This window comes from Formica exsecta, unplaced genomic scaffold, assembly GCF_003651465.1.
Source record: "Formica exsecta isolate Colony F162 unplaced genomic scaffold, ASM365146v1 scaffold60, whole genome shotgun sequence".
Lineage (NCBI taxonomy): Eukaryota > Metazoa > Arthropoda > Insecta > Hymenoptera > Formicidae > Formica > Formica exsecta.
In genome coordinates, this window is record NW_021853281.1 from 174,744 (window position 1) to 189,280 (window position 14,537).

General features: G+C 36.4%; 1 protein-coding gene across 4 annotated transcripts in view; it reads right to left on the reverse strand.

Annotated features, from left to right (window-relative positions):
- The window catches only part of LOC115242499 (ryanodine receptor), a 39,996-nt gene that overhangs the window by 1,267 nt on the left and 24,192 nt on the right, over positions 1–14,537 (reverse strand). Inside the window, exons 30-59 of one of the 4 annotated variants that reach the window (XM_029818820.1) lie at positions 13,585–14,403; positions 13,056–13,210; positions 12,307–12,478; positions 11,787–11,804; positions 11,428–11,705; positions 11,037–11,257; positions 10,822–10,912; positions 10,362–10,684; positions 9,877–10,180; positions 9,639–9,792; positions 8,741–9,535; positions 7,637–8,655; positions 7,162–7,533; positions 6,824–6,936; positions 6,065–6,158; positions 5,687–5,944; positions 5,536–5,556; positions 5,248–5,268; positions 4,634–5,045; positions 4,153–4,557; positions 3,875–4,091; positions 2,931–3,786; positions 2,654–2,853; positions 1,891–2,137; positions 1,455–1,727; positions 993–1,279; positions 860–920; positions 471–749; positions 214–370; positions 19–139 (exon numbers count right to left, since the gene is read on the reverse strand). In XM_029818820.1, the coding sequence (XP_029674680.1) occupies positions 19–139; positions 214–370; positions 471–749; positions 860–920; positions 993–1,279; positions 1,455–1,727; positions 1,891–2,137; positions 2,654–2,853; positions 2,931–3,786; positions 3,875–4,091; positions 4,153–4,557; positions 4,634–5,045; positions 5,248–5,268; positions 5,536–5,556; positions 5,687–5,944; positions 6,065–6,158; positions 6,824–6,936; positions 7,162–7,533; positions 7,637–8,655; positions 8,741–9,535; positions 9,639–9,792; positions 9,877–10,180; positions 10,362–10,684; positions 10,822–10,912; positions 11,037–11,257; positions 11,428–11,705; positions 11,787–11,804; positions 12,307–12,478; positions 13,056–13,210; positions 13,585–14,403 (8,743 nt within the window). Of the gene's footprint in view, positions 1–18; positions 140–213; positions 371–470; positions 750–859; positions 921–992; positions 1,280–1,454; positions 1,728–1,890; positions 2,138–2,653; positions 2,854–2,930; positions 3,787–3,874; positions 4,092–4,152; positions 4,558–4,633; positions 5,046–5,247; positions 5,269–5,535; positions 5,557–5,686; positions 5,945–6,064; positions 6,159–6,391; positions 6,502–6,823; positions 6,937–7,161; positions 7,534–7,636; positions 8,656–8,740; positions 9,536–9,638; positions 9,793–9,876; positions 10,181–10,361; positions 10,685–10,821; positions 10,913–11,036; positions 11,258–11,427; positions 11,706–11,786; positions 11,805–12,306; positions 12,491–13,055; positions 13,211–13,584; positions 14,404–14,537 lie in introns of all 4 variants that reach the window. The other 3 variants (XM_029818818.1, XM_029818819.1, XM_029818821.1) reach the window with 3 other exon arrangements.

The window sequence follows — 14,537 nt, forward strand, 5'->3', positions numbered from 1 at the left end:
TGAACGTGAGTATCAAACCCGTGCGGCACCGCGTCAAAATATTCCTTTCCTAAACCACATATGAAGCAGTTACTTTCCATATTTGTCTTCACGTTCTCGAGCTGGTCTCGAAGTTCGCCGAATGCATCGATAATCAAACCTGAGAATCGATTGCAATATTATCATCGGGCTCTCTTTTTGTCGCGAATAGAAAAATGGATCGTGCGCGTTTACCTTGAATGATAGCTAATAGAATGACGATTACGAAGAAGAAGAATGTGATATCGAACATTATACGATAAACCTCGTAATCGTCGCCGTCAGGTTCCCCGATCTCGTCACCTATGCCACCGCCAGCCCTTACGCCTTTGTACAAATGGAAAACAAAGCACTGCCAAAAGACAAGATAAATATATTATAATTAGATAAAGACAAATAAATTATAATTAGATAAAGATTTTTTATACGGCACATTTTTCTACGCAGCATACCGTTAACATATGGTGACACTTTTTGTCCGTTTCATCGTCTTCCTCTTGTATATAGAATTTTCTAAAGAAATTGAAAGCTATCACGGTGTAGATATATACTACGATTGTCAGTAGCATCACTGTCAAAACCAATTGCTTGCCGTTATGCGTTACGGACTGTAAGATCGTTCTCAGAGTTTTGAAACCGACCGCGACGTCCAATAAATGAGCGGCGAAAAAGAAATTATTGTAGTTTCCGAGGATCGAAAACGTGAAGTACCATAAACTATACAAAAACGCCTAGAAATAAAATAATATGTTTAAATATATCTTTTTAATATAAAAATATATTCATAACGTTATATAAATTATTTAAAATTTTATTCAAATTAATTTTTAAAAACACGTACGTTATCCGTAATGGTGACACCGGCCTTCCAAATTTGATATCTCCAGTCGATATTTATAATGCTGCAAAACATCAATCTTGTTTTCACAAAATCTCATCAAAAGATATAGGATACTATCAAGACATTTACTTACAAATATATCAAGCCAGATCCTTCCTCTTCCTGTTGGCTGAAAGAAGTCTTTTCCATTCCGAGCAAATTGCTGATGTAATCGAAATCGTACGTTTCGCTATATTTTTGTCGGACTTTCTTTTTCACAAACTTGTCCCAATAATTCACGGGGAAAGTTTTCGCTGATATTACCATTTTGTCCCAATGCGCTTTAATGTCATCCTCTTCCGGCGTCTCAGCTATATACAATCCATCAAATTCTACTCGTCGTGCAATTTCCTTCTCTCGTTTGAAAATAGCTAATGGAACCTGAAATAATATATATATATTTCATGATATGAATTATATTTATCACATATTTGCAAAAGAAATATATGATATATTATGAAAAAATATTATTAGAAAATACATGCTTCAAATATTAATAATTTACATTAAATATATTTATGTATAGCTATTATAATTATTCGGCTTTCAAATATACCTTCAAGTGATAATATGCAACCAGCATGGCGAGCGAAACGAGAGAATGAAAAGCAGCAAATAATCGCATGATGTGAGCCATGTAGTAATAATCCACTTCCACGAATTCGTTACCCTCATCATCTTCCTCTTCCGAATCATCTTCACCGCTACCGCTACCCATTTCAACACCGCTACCTGCTAAACCCGATGGACCCTCACCCGACATTTCCGCCAATATATCCGCTATTTTACCACTACCTTCTTCATCCAAGTCTTCAACCAAATACGAAACCTAGATTAAAATCAACATACACGAAAAAGATATGAAACAAATTTCTCTCTTAGATTTATAAATATACGTAACATGAGTTTATGAAATCTTTAGTAAAGATTTTAATATCTTTATAGAAAATATAAGATATATGAGCTTTTTTCATTACGAAGCTTTCGCGAACCTTGTAAAAGAGCAGCATAAAATTGATGCAGAAGGCGAGGGCCAGCGCAACATATTTCAAATTGTAGAAATTTCTGGCTAGGAAAGACACCACGCGGTGACTGTACTGGGACAAATCGATACTCGATCCTGTAGAAGGTTCGGCTGAGGTTTCTTGTTTCGCTTCGGCTTCAACCGCTGCCATGGCTGCTTGTTGAGCCGCCGCTGCTTCGGCCGCTGCGACAGCTTGAGCCCTGGCCTGCTCGCCACTATATAAATATCGTAACAAACCATTTAATTAAGAGAAAAGAACAATCATACACAAACAATGTATTAAAAATTAATTTCATACATCATTAAGCGAGGAAATATACACTTGATATAATTAATTTCAGCTCGCTGCGAGATAAAGATAGAGAGAAAGAGAGAGATTTCTCCAAGCCGACATATAATATGAACATATTATTTTCTACTTTAAGAGAATAAGAACAATTAATTTTTAGAACTAAATTAATTTTTCTTTTATAATCAATTGAGGGTAACTCAGGCATGTATACATGTGTGTGCGCGCGAGATACGCGACGCGGATGCTACTATGCTACAATCAGTTGATCGGTTAAAGCAGTAATAATCTTTTATTGCGTACAGACCGCGACTGATTCCGTGCTTTTAGATCGATATCCGATAAGTACTAAATCATTTAAACAAATGATTAAATGATAAAAGAACGGAATACTCTGAAACATTAATATTTTTAGTATTTACATTAGTTGTTACATACTGACCCAAGCAAATCGGCTAAACTGACAGGTGCTTCGCTCTCTCCTCCTTCAGCTGTCGCTCCCTCCTCACCGGTACCTTCTTCAGGTGTACTTTCGCCAGTCTCTTCGATACTAGATTGCGGCGTAGAAGTGCTCGATTCATGCGGCGCTATTTTTATTTGTCCTCCTTCCTCTTTTGTTATATCCATTCCGAAAGCTTGCACCTGTACGAATATTTAAGATATTTTTTAATGTCGTATTATATTTTTAACATTTTTAGATTACATCGAAAAAATCTTACCTGTAGATTCGATTCATCTGGTGTCGGTGGCAAAGCAGGTAAATGTCTCGACGGTTTCTCCTCCTCCTCCTTGACGACAACAGGCTCCTCTAATCGTGGTCCTCTCATTAGCGTCAATAAAAGGCTCATAAAATACTTGATTACGCAGCCGACGCCGAAGCCGGAATAATAGAACGCGTAGAAAATCATTTTGAAAAAGCCGATAAAGAGCTCGGGAATCGTCATCTGTTGCATCTCGGCAATCTTGTTTTTGATATTGGTCGGCGAGAACATATAGAAGAAATAGTAGATGCCGTCTTTGAAGGCTTGTATACTTCGTCTGATCGGATCTTTATTTCTTTCTTCATCGTCCTCGGTCATGTACGTGTACGAGGATTCCCTTGCTTTGCCGATGCCGCCGCTCTCCTCAACAGTCATTAACGCGCTCGCATGCTGCATCTCAAAAATGGCGTCCTCGCAGAAATTGATAAAAGTCTCGAGTTTTTCCTTTTCACCGGCCTCGACCACTGTATTGTAGAAGTAAATTCTTTTTGACTCCTTAATCTGCGGTTTCTCCCACTGTTCGATGTTTGATTCCTTAATCTCGAAATACACACGCTCGATCTTTTTATTGCCACCGAGGATCTCAATTCTGCCTAAGAACGGCTCGAAGTAATTCAAGACAGAACCAGCTGTCTCGAGAAATCTGGCTAATCTCGGCTCGTTAGGCATATGCTCGGATAGATTGGTAAGCAATACGGCAAGATTAAAACCGATCTCTTTTGCCGGTTCGTGGAAGCGGTCCATAAAAGCGACGTAATCGATCTTGCCGTCATGATTCATCTCGCAACAGGCCAGAAGAAATTCGATCTCTTCGCTGAAAATATTTTGGATTCAAATTTATAATCTTATTATTAAACAAAATAATATAATTCGGAAAAAATACTAATATTTTTTAAGCATACTTGGTATAACTTTTCTGCTGCTCCATTTTCTCCTTGAAATCCTTAGGATACACCCAACCGTCATTGTTAAGATCAACTTCCAAGAAACTTGGCGATGATACCAGATCTTTCAGCTTTAAGAACATATCGAAGTATTTCAAAATCAATTCCACGTTACTTGCCGATTCAACCAATGTATCAACCATCTGTTTTCCGATTGTTCCGTTCACCACATTGCCTTTAAATTATATAAAGATTAATTATTTTATTTATTTCTTCAAATAAAAAAAGGTACATACCTTCAAGCATAGAAAGCATCATAGTAATCATGTCTTTTTGCAAGTTTAATAATTCCTTGAGAAGATCCACTTGACTTGAATGCTTTGATAACTTATCCTGCATGTGCGAGAATAAGAAAAGAAAACCTCCGACCGCGTCCCACAATCTAGAATGCGCTAAAGCTTGTTGATTTTGCGCGCATGGACCTTGAATAACTTCTGTGAGTGTGTTGAAAACTTGACTGGCGACACCAATAGCCTTGAAGAAATTCGCTTTGCCGGCAGGATCGATAAGTTCCTTGCTCGAATAATGCCAGTAGAAATCCATGATCGATTCCTGCAGTCGCAGCAAGTAATCGACGGTACAAATGACTACATTTACTGTCGTTGTATTACCAGCCTGTGTTCTGAGATAGTTTTGCCAATCTATTACAGATACGATAAAATGATAAAAACGTCGCTCGATTAAACTTAGTCTTTCTAACGATAACGTAACACTTACCGAGATTATGACCCTCGCAAGTGAGTTGGATAAACCGGAATAGGGCGCAAGTAAATTCAGCATCGTGCATATTCTTCTCGCCGGCTGCACCCTCAGAACCGACACCGAGCCCTTCAGCTTTCGTGTTCCTCTCGAAAGCGTCCAAATCCAATACGCTGCAAGAGTTCATTAGACCCGCGATGGATGTGAAGAAACCGACGTCTTTCTTCTCTTTGAGATGATTCAACATCCCTCGCTGAATTTCGATATTGCCGCCACGCAGAATCGAAATTCCAAGTTCCAGAGTTTTTATTACCATCTCACTGGGAACACCCTTGCACGCCGATATGTGTAACAGTACCATCTCCGCGACGCCGCGATTTGCCAGGCGAGCTTGATGGAACAAGAGCTTCTGTTTTTCCATTTCTTGCTCCTATAATTACACAGCATAATAGATATGAATAAAATTGAATGCTTAAATTTTATAAGTATACATGATACAATGTTTAAACGAAACATATAGTAATTTATAATATAATTTTCATTTATTTGCTATTTAAAATATAACTTTTATTTTACGTGTATTGTTTTTATTTAACGTGTATATAAATATGACGTATAAATCAGTGTCTTACCATTAGTTTATGCATGGGCCTCTTGAGAGTTACGTTAAAATAGAGAATATAGTTTAATATTGTTAGTAATTAATTTCGAAATTAAGAAAGAGGAAAACAATCACAACAGCCTACAATATTTTGCTTGCTCATGAATGATATTTTACATCGTTTGACGTTTGAATGAATAAGACAGTGTATAATTAAATAGGTTCAGATATCGAAATGCGTAGGACATATATGATTGACACTTTGGACTGCGAGCATACATTAAGCGGATAAATTTTCGCACTAACTACTTATTCTTACCATAAGTAGCTTATGTGCCGGCTTCAAGTAAGTTAGAAAAAGATAGGGAATTTGTTAATGCAAATTCCGGAAAATTGGCAAAGGATTCGAGATTATTTCTCATTCAAATTATCTATCTACAAATAAAAATTTAGTAATCGAAGATACTTACATGGATCGAAGCTTGACCTTCTTCTTCACCGCCGCCACCGCCGCCATCGCCTTCTTCTTCACCTTCTTCCTCTTCCTCTCCGCAAGATTTGGAAATAATGTGCGCGTAACTCATATAAAGCGGATCTTCTTGAAGCGCACCTGATCGTTCAGTCATTGCACCGCGACAGAATGTTGTCACCAATTGTGTCAATGGATCTGGCTTGCCTTCGTCCTCAGCTTTATCCATTTTGTTCAATTCAGCATCTTCGAATGATTGCTAAAGGAAAAAAAAATATATACATATGCATACATTTAAATTTTAATATGAATAATATATATATATACATATATGTTAAATATAATATTTTCCATGTGAATCAAATAATGGTGTAATTACCGTAAGATCCTCGATCATTACTTCTTGGCCTACATTTTCTTCTTGCAGCCACAGCTCATAATATGTTCGCGCAAAAATGTTTATTGCACGGTGCCTACGAAAAAACATTTGTAAATTTATATAATATAAATTTTATATAACTTTATATAATTGTAATTATGTATATGTGTGTATAAATATATATAATTATAATTATAAAAAATTATATATATATATATATACAATATTATATATTTTAAGAAACGATTTTTATATTCGTGTTGACATCATAAAAAAATTGTTTTATGTGCATATGTATATAGTAGTATTAATTTGCATTAATCATACCTTCTCAATTTATACAGAGGTTCACTACGTAAGCATGCAATCGCCGCTCTTTTTCTGGCAGCGCATAACACGCGTTTCCATCCATCTCGCGATGGTGGTGGCTTTGTCGCCTGTTAATGTGCGCACAAACAGCAACAAGTGCACTCTCAGTAAATTATTAACAGTTATGTTTATTAATCATTGCCATCAGTATTATATAAGATTGAACATTCAAAATTGATTAATCTTATTGTCTTATAATGTCTCTCTTAACAAACAGCAAAATATCTAATTAATTCTACGTAAAATAATGCAAAATGCATCAACAACAGTTGATGTAACTTAAAATAAAGATGATTCTAATGATGTTAAAAAAATTAATAACGACATTGCAATTGAAGGATTAACTGAAGCGACTAAAGCAAAAACATAACCAAATAGCAAGAAGGATACCTGGGCAAGGAATGTAGGGAAGTTTGGCGGAAGCAAGCGATTACCGCTCGTTTACGTTGGATCGACACCACGGATCGGTATTGACTCTTGCTCTGCTGTTGTGGATGATCAATCTACTCGAGAACATAAAAGCACGGAATAAATATGATGAATATTTTAATTACTTAAGAAAAAGAAAAATGATGATGATCCTCAGGAGACAATGAAACTTTTAATTATTAATATTTAACAAATTAAAAGAGAGAATCTCAGTTTTGGAAATAATTCTGAATAATTTAAATGTCCAGAAAATCTTGAAAATTATTTCAGCGTCAAACAGAAAAATTTCTATAACTAACCATGTGTAAACCGTACAAAACTTTCGCCATATCGGTGATTCTAGCGACGACATCCTCCAATTGTTGAGCCTTGACAGATTCCGTCGCATCTTTCTTCTGACCCAATTTAGAATATAAATAATGCTGCCAGGACATCTCGTCGGCGGGATCGATTTTATCCGGCAATGTCAGTTGAGTTTTAGCGAATTCCGCGATCTCGTATTCCTGCATCTTCTTCAAAAATCTGTCTTTGCAATGCTGTACCAGCTCCTGTTCGCGACCGGCAAACAGATTCAAGCCGACAGGTAGCAATCGCTTTAGACACGCGACCATCAAGGATGCTTGTACTTCCTTGTCCTTGTCTCTCTTTTTGTCACGATGTTTCTTCTTTTTCTGAAAGCCAAAGGATATTTAATTATTTAATCTTGCTCTTTCCTCGAAATAAATGTATATTGACTACCACGATTAAGTATTATTTTGAATAAATTATACGAACCTTGCCTCCTCCGGAAGGCGCAGTGCCATCGGATACTGCAGCAGGTCTTCTGGTTGCAGTAGGCATGATGAGCACCATGTTATCAATCTCGTTCGTAGATATAAAATTTTGTTCCTCACGCAAGAAATATTGCGACTTGGACCAGATGTTAAATATAGCTGCTACGTGATTATATAGATCCTCGGCTTCAGGAATATTGTTCCTCAACCAATGATTTCTTTGTAGATCAACGTACTTTATCAACAGAGGATAGAATGAATAGATATCGCGAACCAATAACTGCCAATCTTCCTGTATCTGCGCCTCGACTTGCGATGTATCGTCGGTCGACGATTTGATGAAACCACGAAGAGATTCTTCTTTATGAAACATGGTATCCGTTCGCTTCCTGACACGTTCGGCGAGAGGCAAGAACGGGTCCTTCAATAATTCTTCAGAAGAATTGATAATAATTTGCTGTGTATAGGCGGCGATGCGCGTCATCCACGGCGCGTTTTCGTTGCCGATATTCTTCTTGATTAGCTTCAGAACGTTCTTCAGCAACTGATTCATGTGATCGCTAGTGATCATACTGACGTAGGTACCTTCGGTTGGATTCACGTTATCGGGCCCTTGGACCCACCAGAAGGGCAGATAAGAGCATAACAAAGGTAGAATCACGTCGACGATGTAAGGAGCGTCATTGTAAGTCTTCTCAGATTCGACAAACTGATCCACCTCGTTGAGAATCGTCTCCAAGGTCGGCATACTTGATTCCATCTTCGTCATGATGTCTTGAGCTTCCAGAGAATGATCTGCGATTCGATTCAAGAGAGAATACTGATTGTGCTTGTTTAAGTGCGGCTCTAAGAAGGCTACCGGGAAGCAACTCGAGAAGGCACCCAGACAGGAACCCAGATTCGGTTTGTGTCGCTCGATCTCAGTCTTCAGGTATTTTCGGTCGTGCGTCAAACTAGCATCTGTTCCGAGAGTATATAGAGACGCAAGCATTTTGTACGATGCTACTTGAATTTCGTCGACTATCGAACAAAGAAAAAATTATGATTAAATTATATATATATATATTTATTTATTTATTTTAATTGTGCCAAATTTTATACTTACGTAACAAATCGCTACCATACTCGCACGCGGCAAGATGATCGAACATTGCAGTAAGCACTGGTAGAACGATACTATTGATGTATGATAATGATGTGGAGGTTTTTAAATGAGTGCCTCTGAGATGACTGTACTTCCCTTCTTGAAGATTCAAAATCGTATGGCCCAAATCGTCGGCGGTGTTGTTGAAGAAAGTCAACATGGACGTTCTAATAAACTCCGGACAGTTTTTCACGAGACTCTTGGCATCTATGCCTTTTACGAGCACTTGTAGACAACGAACTGTTATCCTCACGTCCGCACCGAAGGCGGCGAGTCTCGATCTCAGCAGACTTGCTAACTTGCAGAAGAGAGCGGCTACCATCTCCTTCTCCTTCAAGGACGCCGCGCCGACATTGTTCGTGGCGGTAGCTACGGCGATGAAATAATTTCTATGCGTGCTGAAATACTTCTCCATCAGCGGCAGAACTACTTTGCTGAAGAATTTAATGTCTCTTGTGGAGGTTTTGAAACTATTTCTTCGGCTAAACGTGTCGGAGGGTCTTAGGAGCTTCATATTGATCGTTGCCTTGTCCAGATAAGCTATTAGCTTCTCCAATAGCGAGTAAGCGAATCTTAATTCTACCGCAGCAGCGGCGCCAGCCACTTCGGTTTCGGTACCGCCACGATTAGGTTTGTGAAGCTTGTATCCTTGATATTGCAGATATTTGAGAAATTCTTGCGACCGCTCGCGATCTTTTCGTTTCTCTTTATCCGTCAGTAAATCGTAAGGTACTAACTGAGGATGAATACCGCCTCCTATAATTATAAAATATGTTATCAGAAAATTATTTAATAAATTTAATTTTAATTCGAATAAAAATTAAGGAGTAGGAAATAATAGATATCAATCTATGCTAACCGCAAGTAATGAGTTCTTCTTTCTTCTTCTTTGCCCAAATATCGTGAGCATTATCCGCCAAACGTTCAGCCATATTTTGCATTTCTCTGCTTAGCGTCAAATTAGTCATGTCCACCGGATGAGGATTATAATTAAACGGACTCGCCGAATCGCCCTGTATATTTAAATATGTGAAAATATATAAGCGCATGTCTCTTTTCTACAAATATGATAAATTTTATAAAATAATTTTTCTTACTTGACTTTTGGAAGATCTTCTCATAGAACTGCGATTAGTCGATGGCACGTCGACCTCCGCGTGTTCTACGCTCCAACCAATCGCCAGAAGAGCCTTCAAGCTCTCTCTAACAGGTTCCTTATATCGTTCTCGTTCGTAATCGCTCAACGTATTATACGGTTTTAATCTTGGATGAGTTTTATTCACATCCGACCATTGATCGCCATAAGTCCAACCATTCTCTAATTTACGACTCGCCCAAGCATCGTGATAATGCTCGGAGAACTTTACTACTATTTGATTAAGGTCGTTATTAAGCACCACGCTAAAAAAAATTTATATCAAAATAATAGATTTTTTTTTCCAAATTTTACTTTGTAATTATTACTTTACAATTATTAGGTTTATTATTTATAATTATGAAGAATTTATATATATATTATTTAATATATCAATTTTCAATATAATTATATAAAGAATTTTGATAATAAAAAATAAACAATAACCTGGATGTATTGATCGGTTGCGGATTGTAAGGTCCATCGGGTGATTGAGCCGAGGCCGACTTGCTGCCGTACCACTCGTCGTCATAATTCTTCGACAATGAATAATCTGGTGGCAAGGCGCAACCGATCGCCGTCAAGCATGGCAGAGCTTTTCCGAAAAGCTCTGGATCGTAATCCATCTTGGATAAAGAATCGAAAATATTACTGAAGAGTACCATTGTGAGACGTTTCTCTTCGTCGCTTGATGCACCATATGTGCCTTGGCCGCCAGAGCCGGTAGAGCCGTAATATTTTGCGCAACGATCATAATGCAGCGTTAATAACTAGAAAAGAAAATAATGCGATAATAAAATTACCAACAGATATTAACGAAGCTTTACTACGATTATTAATTTTTAATAATGCGAAATGGCAGAACAAATAATTTGACGATAAAACGATCAAATAATCATCAACGTACTCTGAGAGCAACGGTAGTGTACTCCGACAATTTTGACACGTCGACGGTCAGTTTTCGCAATAATTTCAGTAACATACTCGGCTGCATCTGGCTACAAGAGAGATTAAAGTTAATTTTTATAATAAAAATAATTAATATATAGATTCTTCTTTTGAAGAGCAACAAAAATATTCGGTTAATCGATTTAGATAATATTGGAGATGTGTTTCGCTTACCTAGTCAACGCGACGAGAAAGTCCGAAACAGCTTCTCTCTGTCCTTTCGTCAGCATTCGGTTCTTACTGAGTCGATAGACCGTATGTAATGTAGCATCGAGTAAACTCGCGTAGTTATCTGCCTCATTGTAAAATTTTGAATGCTTAATTAGTAGCGGCAGAATGCTGTTTCCTATGTAGCGATTCATGGCAAGTGCCATGTCCGATTCGTATCCGTCATTCTGCAAGAAAAATTATATCGGTCGGTAGTTTTCAATTATATTATTATTTAATTCAAAATTTTTCTCGTCTTTTAAGAAAGGTCTTATTTTAGAATAATAAATAAGTGATTATGATTAATAATAAATAAATAATATTACGTTTGAGATGGATAAAATATAATAATTCTTACTCTATCGAGCATAGTAGCGGCGCGAAGATCTGGTAAAAATGCTTCTTCCAATATTTTATAAAATAATTCTTGCGTTTCGATACCGTAAACGCGTTCCAAGAATAATACAACACTTTGTTTGTGTCCTGGTATCAAACCAGACGGCGTATCGCTTTTCGGTCGTTCTTCGCCGGCAGCGGGATTCAGTAACGTAAATCGCAGGGACAATACACCCTGAAGATCGTCCAAGGGTACTAATGATCTCAAGATTGCCCGAGCTCGTAGAGATTCGTTCTTTCCTGAAATAATTGCGCTATTTCAAATAAAGATGCATTGTTTCGACATTAATTATTTCAAAGCAAAGTTTTTTCGTATATTACCAACTGACTTTAGTGCCTCTGTTGGTCATTAAGAAAAAAATTAATTGCTGTTATTAGATAATTCATTGTACTTTGCATGTAATGGAAAATTTTAAACAGTTTTATGTTACAAAAAATATACGTGCAACAAAAGTGCGAAATATGAATTTACTCAAAAATTTATCACTCACAATCTCAAAATAAAATTTCTATAATTATCTGACGTTTTATATGCATATATAAATTAGTTTATCATCTGTATATATCACGTGCGCACTTCGCATATAAATTTAAAAAAAAATTTATTTATTCTGAAATATTATTCAATCCTAATTAATATTTATCTCTCTGTCTGTTTTACTACACATTTTACATACATTGATTATTTTATTTAAGATTATTTCATTTATTTAAGTAACTGGAATGAGAGAATTAGACACTAGTTTAATATTTTTTAAAAACGTTATTAAAATATAATTATTGGTTGTGATTTTGTATTAATGAAAATATGAAGGTTTAACTCTTTGGATTATAATATTACCTTGCTCTATGACAGAAGAATCTGGAGCACAGCGGCCTAATAGATCGACGAGGGTGCAATAGAAATTTAGGATCGCCGCGCCTGTATCTATATAGTCTTCATCGTCATCTGACTCCGGAAGTGGATGCTCGAATTGTATTATCGTAGCTGTACCTTCGGCTTCATCGTGTACCTGTGCGAGATACTAAGTTGATATCGTATTAATCGAAGATCAGACACAAAAATTATTTGCAGATAATTCAAGCTATCATAGTTGCAGTCAATTTATTCCACATTTAGTGAATTTGAATTGTCTCTTTCAAAAAAACACAATCATGTAAATTACTTATTTTGAGGAACTAAGCTCAAATTAATTTTAATGAGAAATTTTTGTGCAATAAAACAATTTTAATACATGTAATGAAATGAATCAAACTATGTTAATTTTGAGAAATAAAATAGATAAAGATACATTGTTGAAATACAAGAAATTGGATTATATACAATCCAGATACACAAACACATATATGTATATATTGATTATATATACATATATATATATAAAAGCAGATCAGAATTTAGAAAATTATTTTGGGGGAATTATTTGATAAGAACATGTTCACTAACTTCTAGGGACGCATAAAATTGAAAATACACATGGACTTTTTTTAAACAGCAATCAAGAATAGAAGGGGGTTTCTTACTTACGAAATAGTTTGCCTATAATCCTTATTTTGCAATTAACTAAATAAAGAAATGAGATATCTTACTTTTCGTCTATCGGCAATGCGTTCAGACATCTTGTTAGCTTCTATGATGGCTCTTAACAGACCTTCACCCTCGCCTCGAAGAGCAGGGCCTAAACATTCTGGTCTTCTGATTAGCAGACGGATTACTAAGTTTGCATTTTCTTCGACACTTTCACCTAACATATTAAAGAAAAAAATCACATACTTAATTTTTTATTATTTTTGGTAAATGTTTAATATAAGAGCTATTTCAATGATTTTTTTAAAAATCACATATTGAATATTATTAACATTCTCTTTATAAATAAAAAAATGATGAGTGCAGTAAATTACAATTATAAAATAGAACGAGAGCAAATTATTGCTCTTATTGTTCTATTTTAAAAATTATTTTTGTCCGGTATATTCAGTTTCTGCCCTTTGAAATACAAAAAGTATATAAGTTTCAAAAAATTTGATGAGATGTCTTTTATACTGCACATTTATCTTATTTTTATGAATTAAATACATTTTTATAAAGAGTTAAATAAATAAAGATAATAAAATTTACCATTGACCCACACACAGAATCTCAAGAAATCAAGGTAACGTTCACCCTCGACAGGATCCCAACCCAAGTCGGGATAGCCCTTTTCCACTAATTCCGAATTAGACTGCAGGCCGCACCGTGACAAATAAATAGCGATTTTTTCTAGATAATGTTCTCTTAAAGCCAAAGCTAACTCGGTGTTCTCCATTAGCGACGAATAAGCCACGTCCAAAGGCGTCGATCCTCGCAGCGAGGGTCTAGCTAACAAGATATTGCTATTCTCTAGCAGAAAATCGAAGTGATCGAACATGGCTTTCTGATTCTGTCTCGATGTACGACAGAAATAACACAAAAATCTGCAGCAAGCCACAACCATCTCGTGAGAAGTATCCTTTTCTTTCGATGCCGGTTCTCCCTCGGTTGCTTGAGCCTGGGTTTGAGCATCGGATTGAGCCTGAGCGCGTCTTCCCAAGGTGTTCATCATAATAGCCATTACATTCTCGTGAATTCTCAGCACCCTGATGAGATCGGGATGCTGGAAGAATGTGTGATTATTCACCAATTTCCATAGTCTCTCTCGTACTAAAGCCTCCTCTTCTTGAGACATTTGCACCGGCAACAAGGCGCGAATCTGACTTAAGCCGACCCACATCAGCGCGACATCGTCCTTGGTCTTGTTGTTGACGACGTAAGTCTTCTCCAAAGCCCTGATTAACTCGCCGACTGTATCATACTGTCTGACTAATAAGCTGAACATTTCTCGCACAAGTTTCGATGTCTCGATTTGTGATTCCTCGGCCCAACTCACGATGGTCGATATCAACACCTTGCGAAACACCTCTGTGAACACAAAGCACAAGAATTATATAAAAAAATTCTTTATTAATATTTATTAATATTTCATTAATTTTTGTTAATAATATTATTTATATTAATTAATAATATTATTTATTATTTACTAATATTTTTTCTTT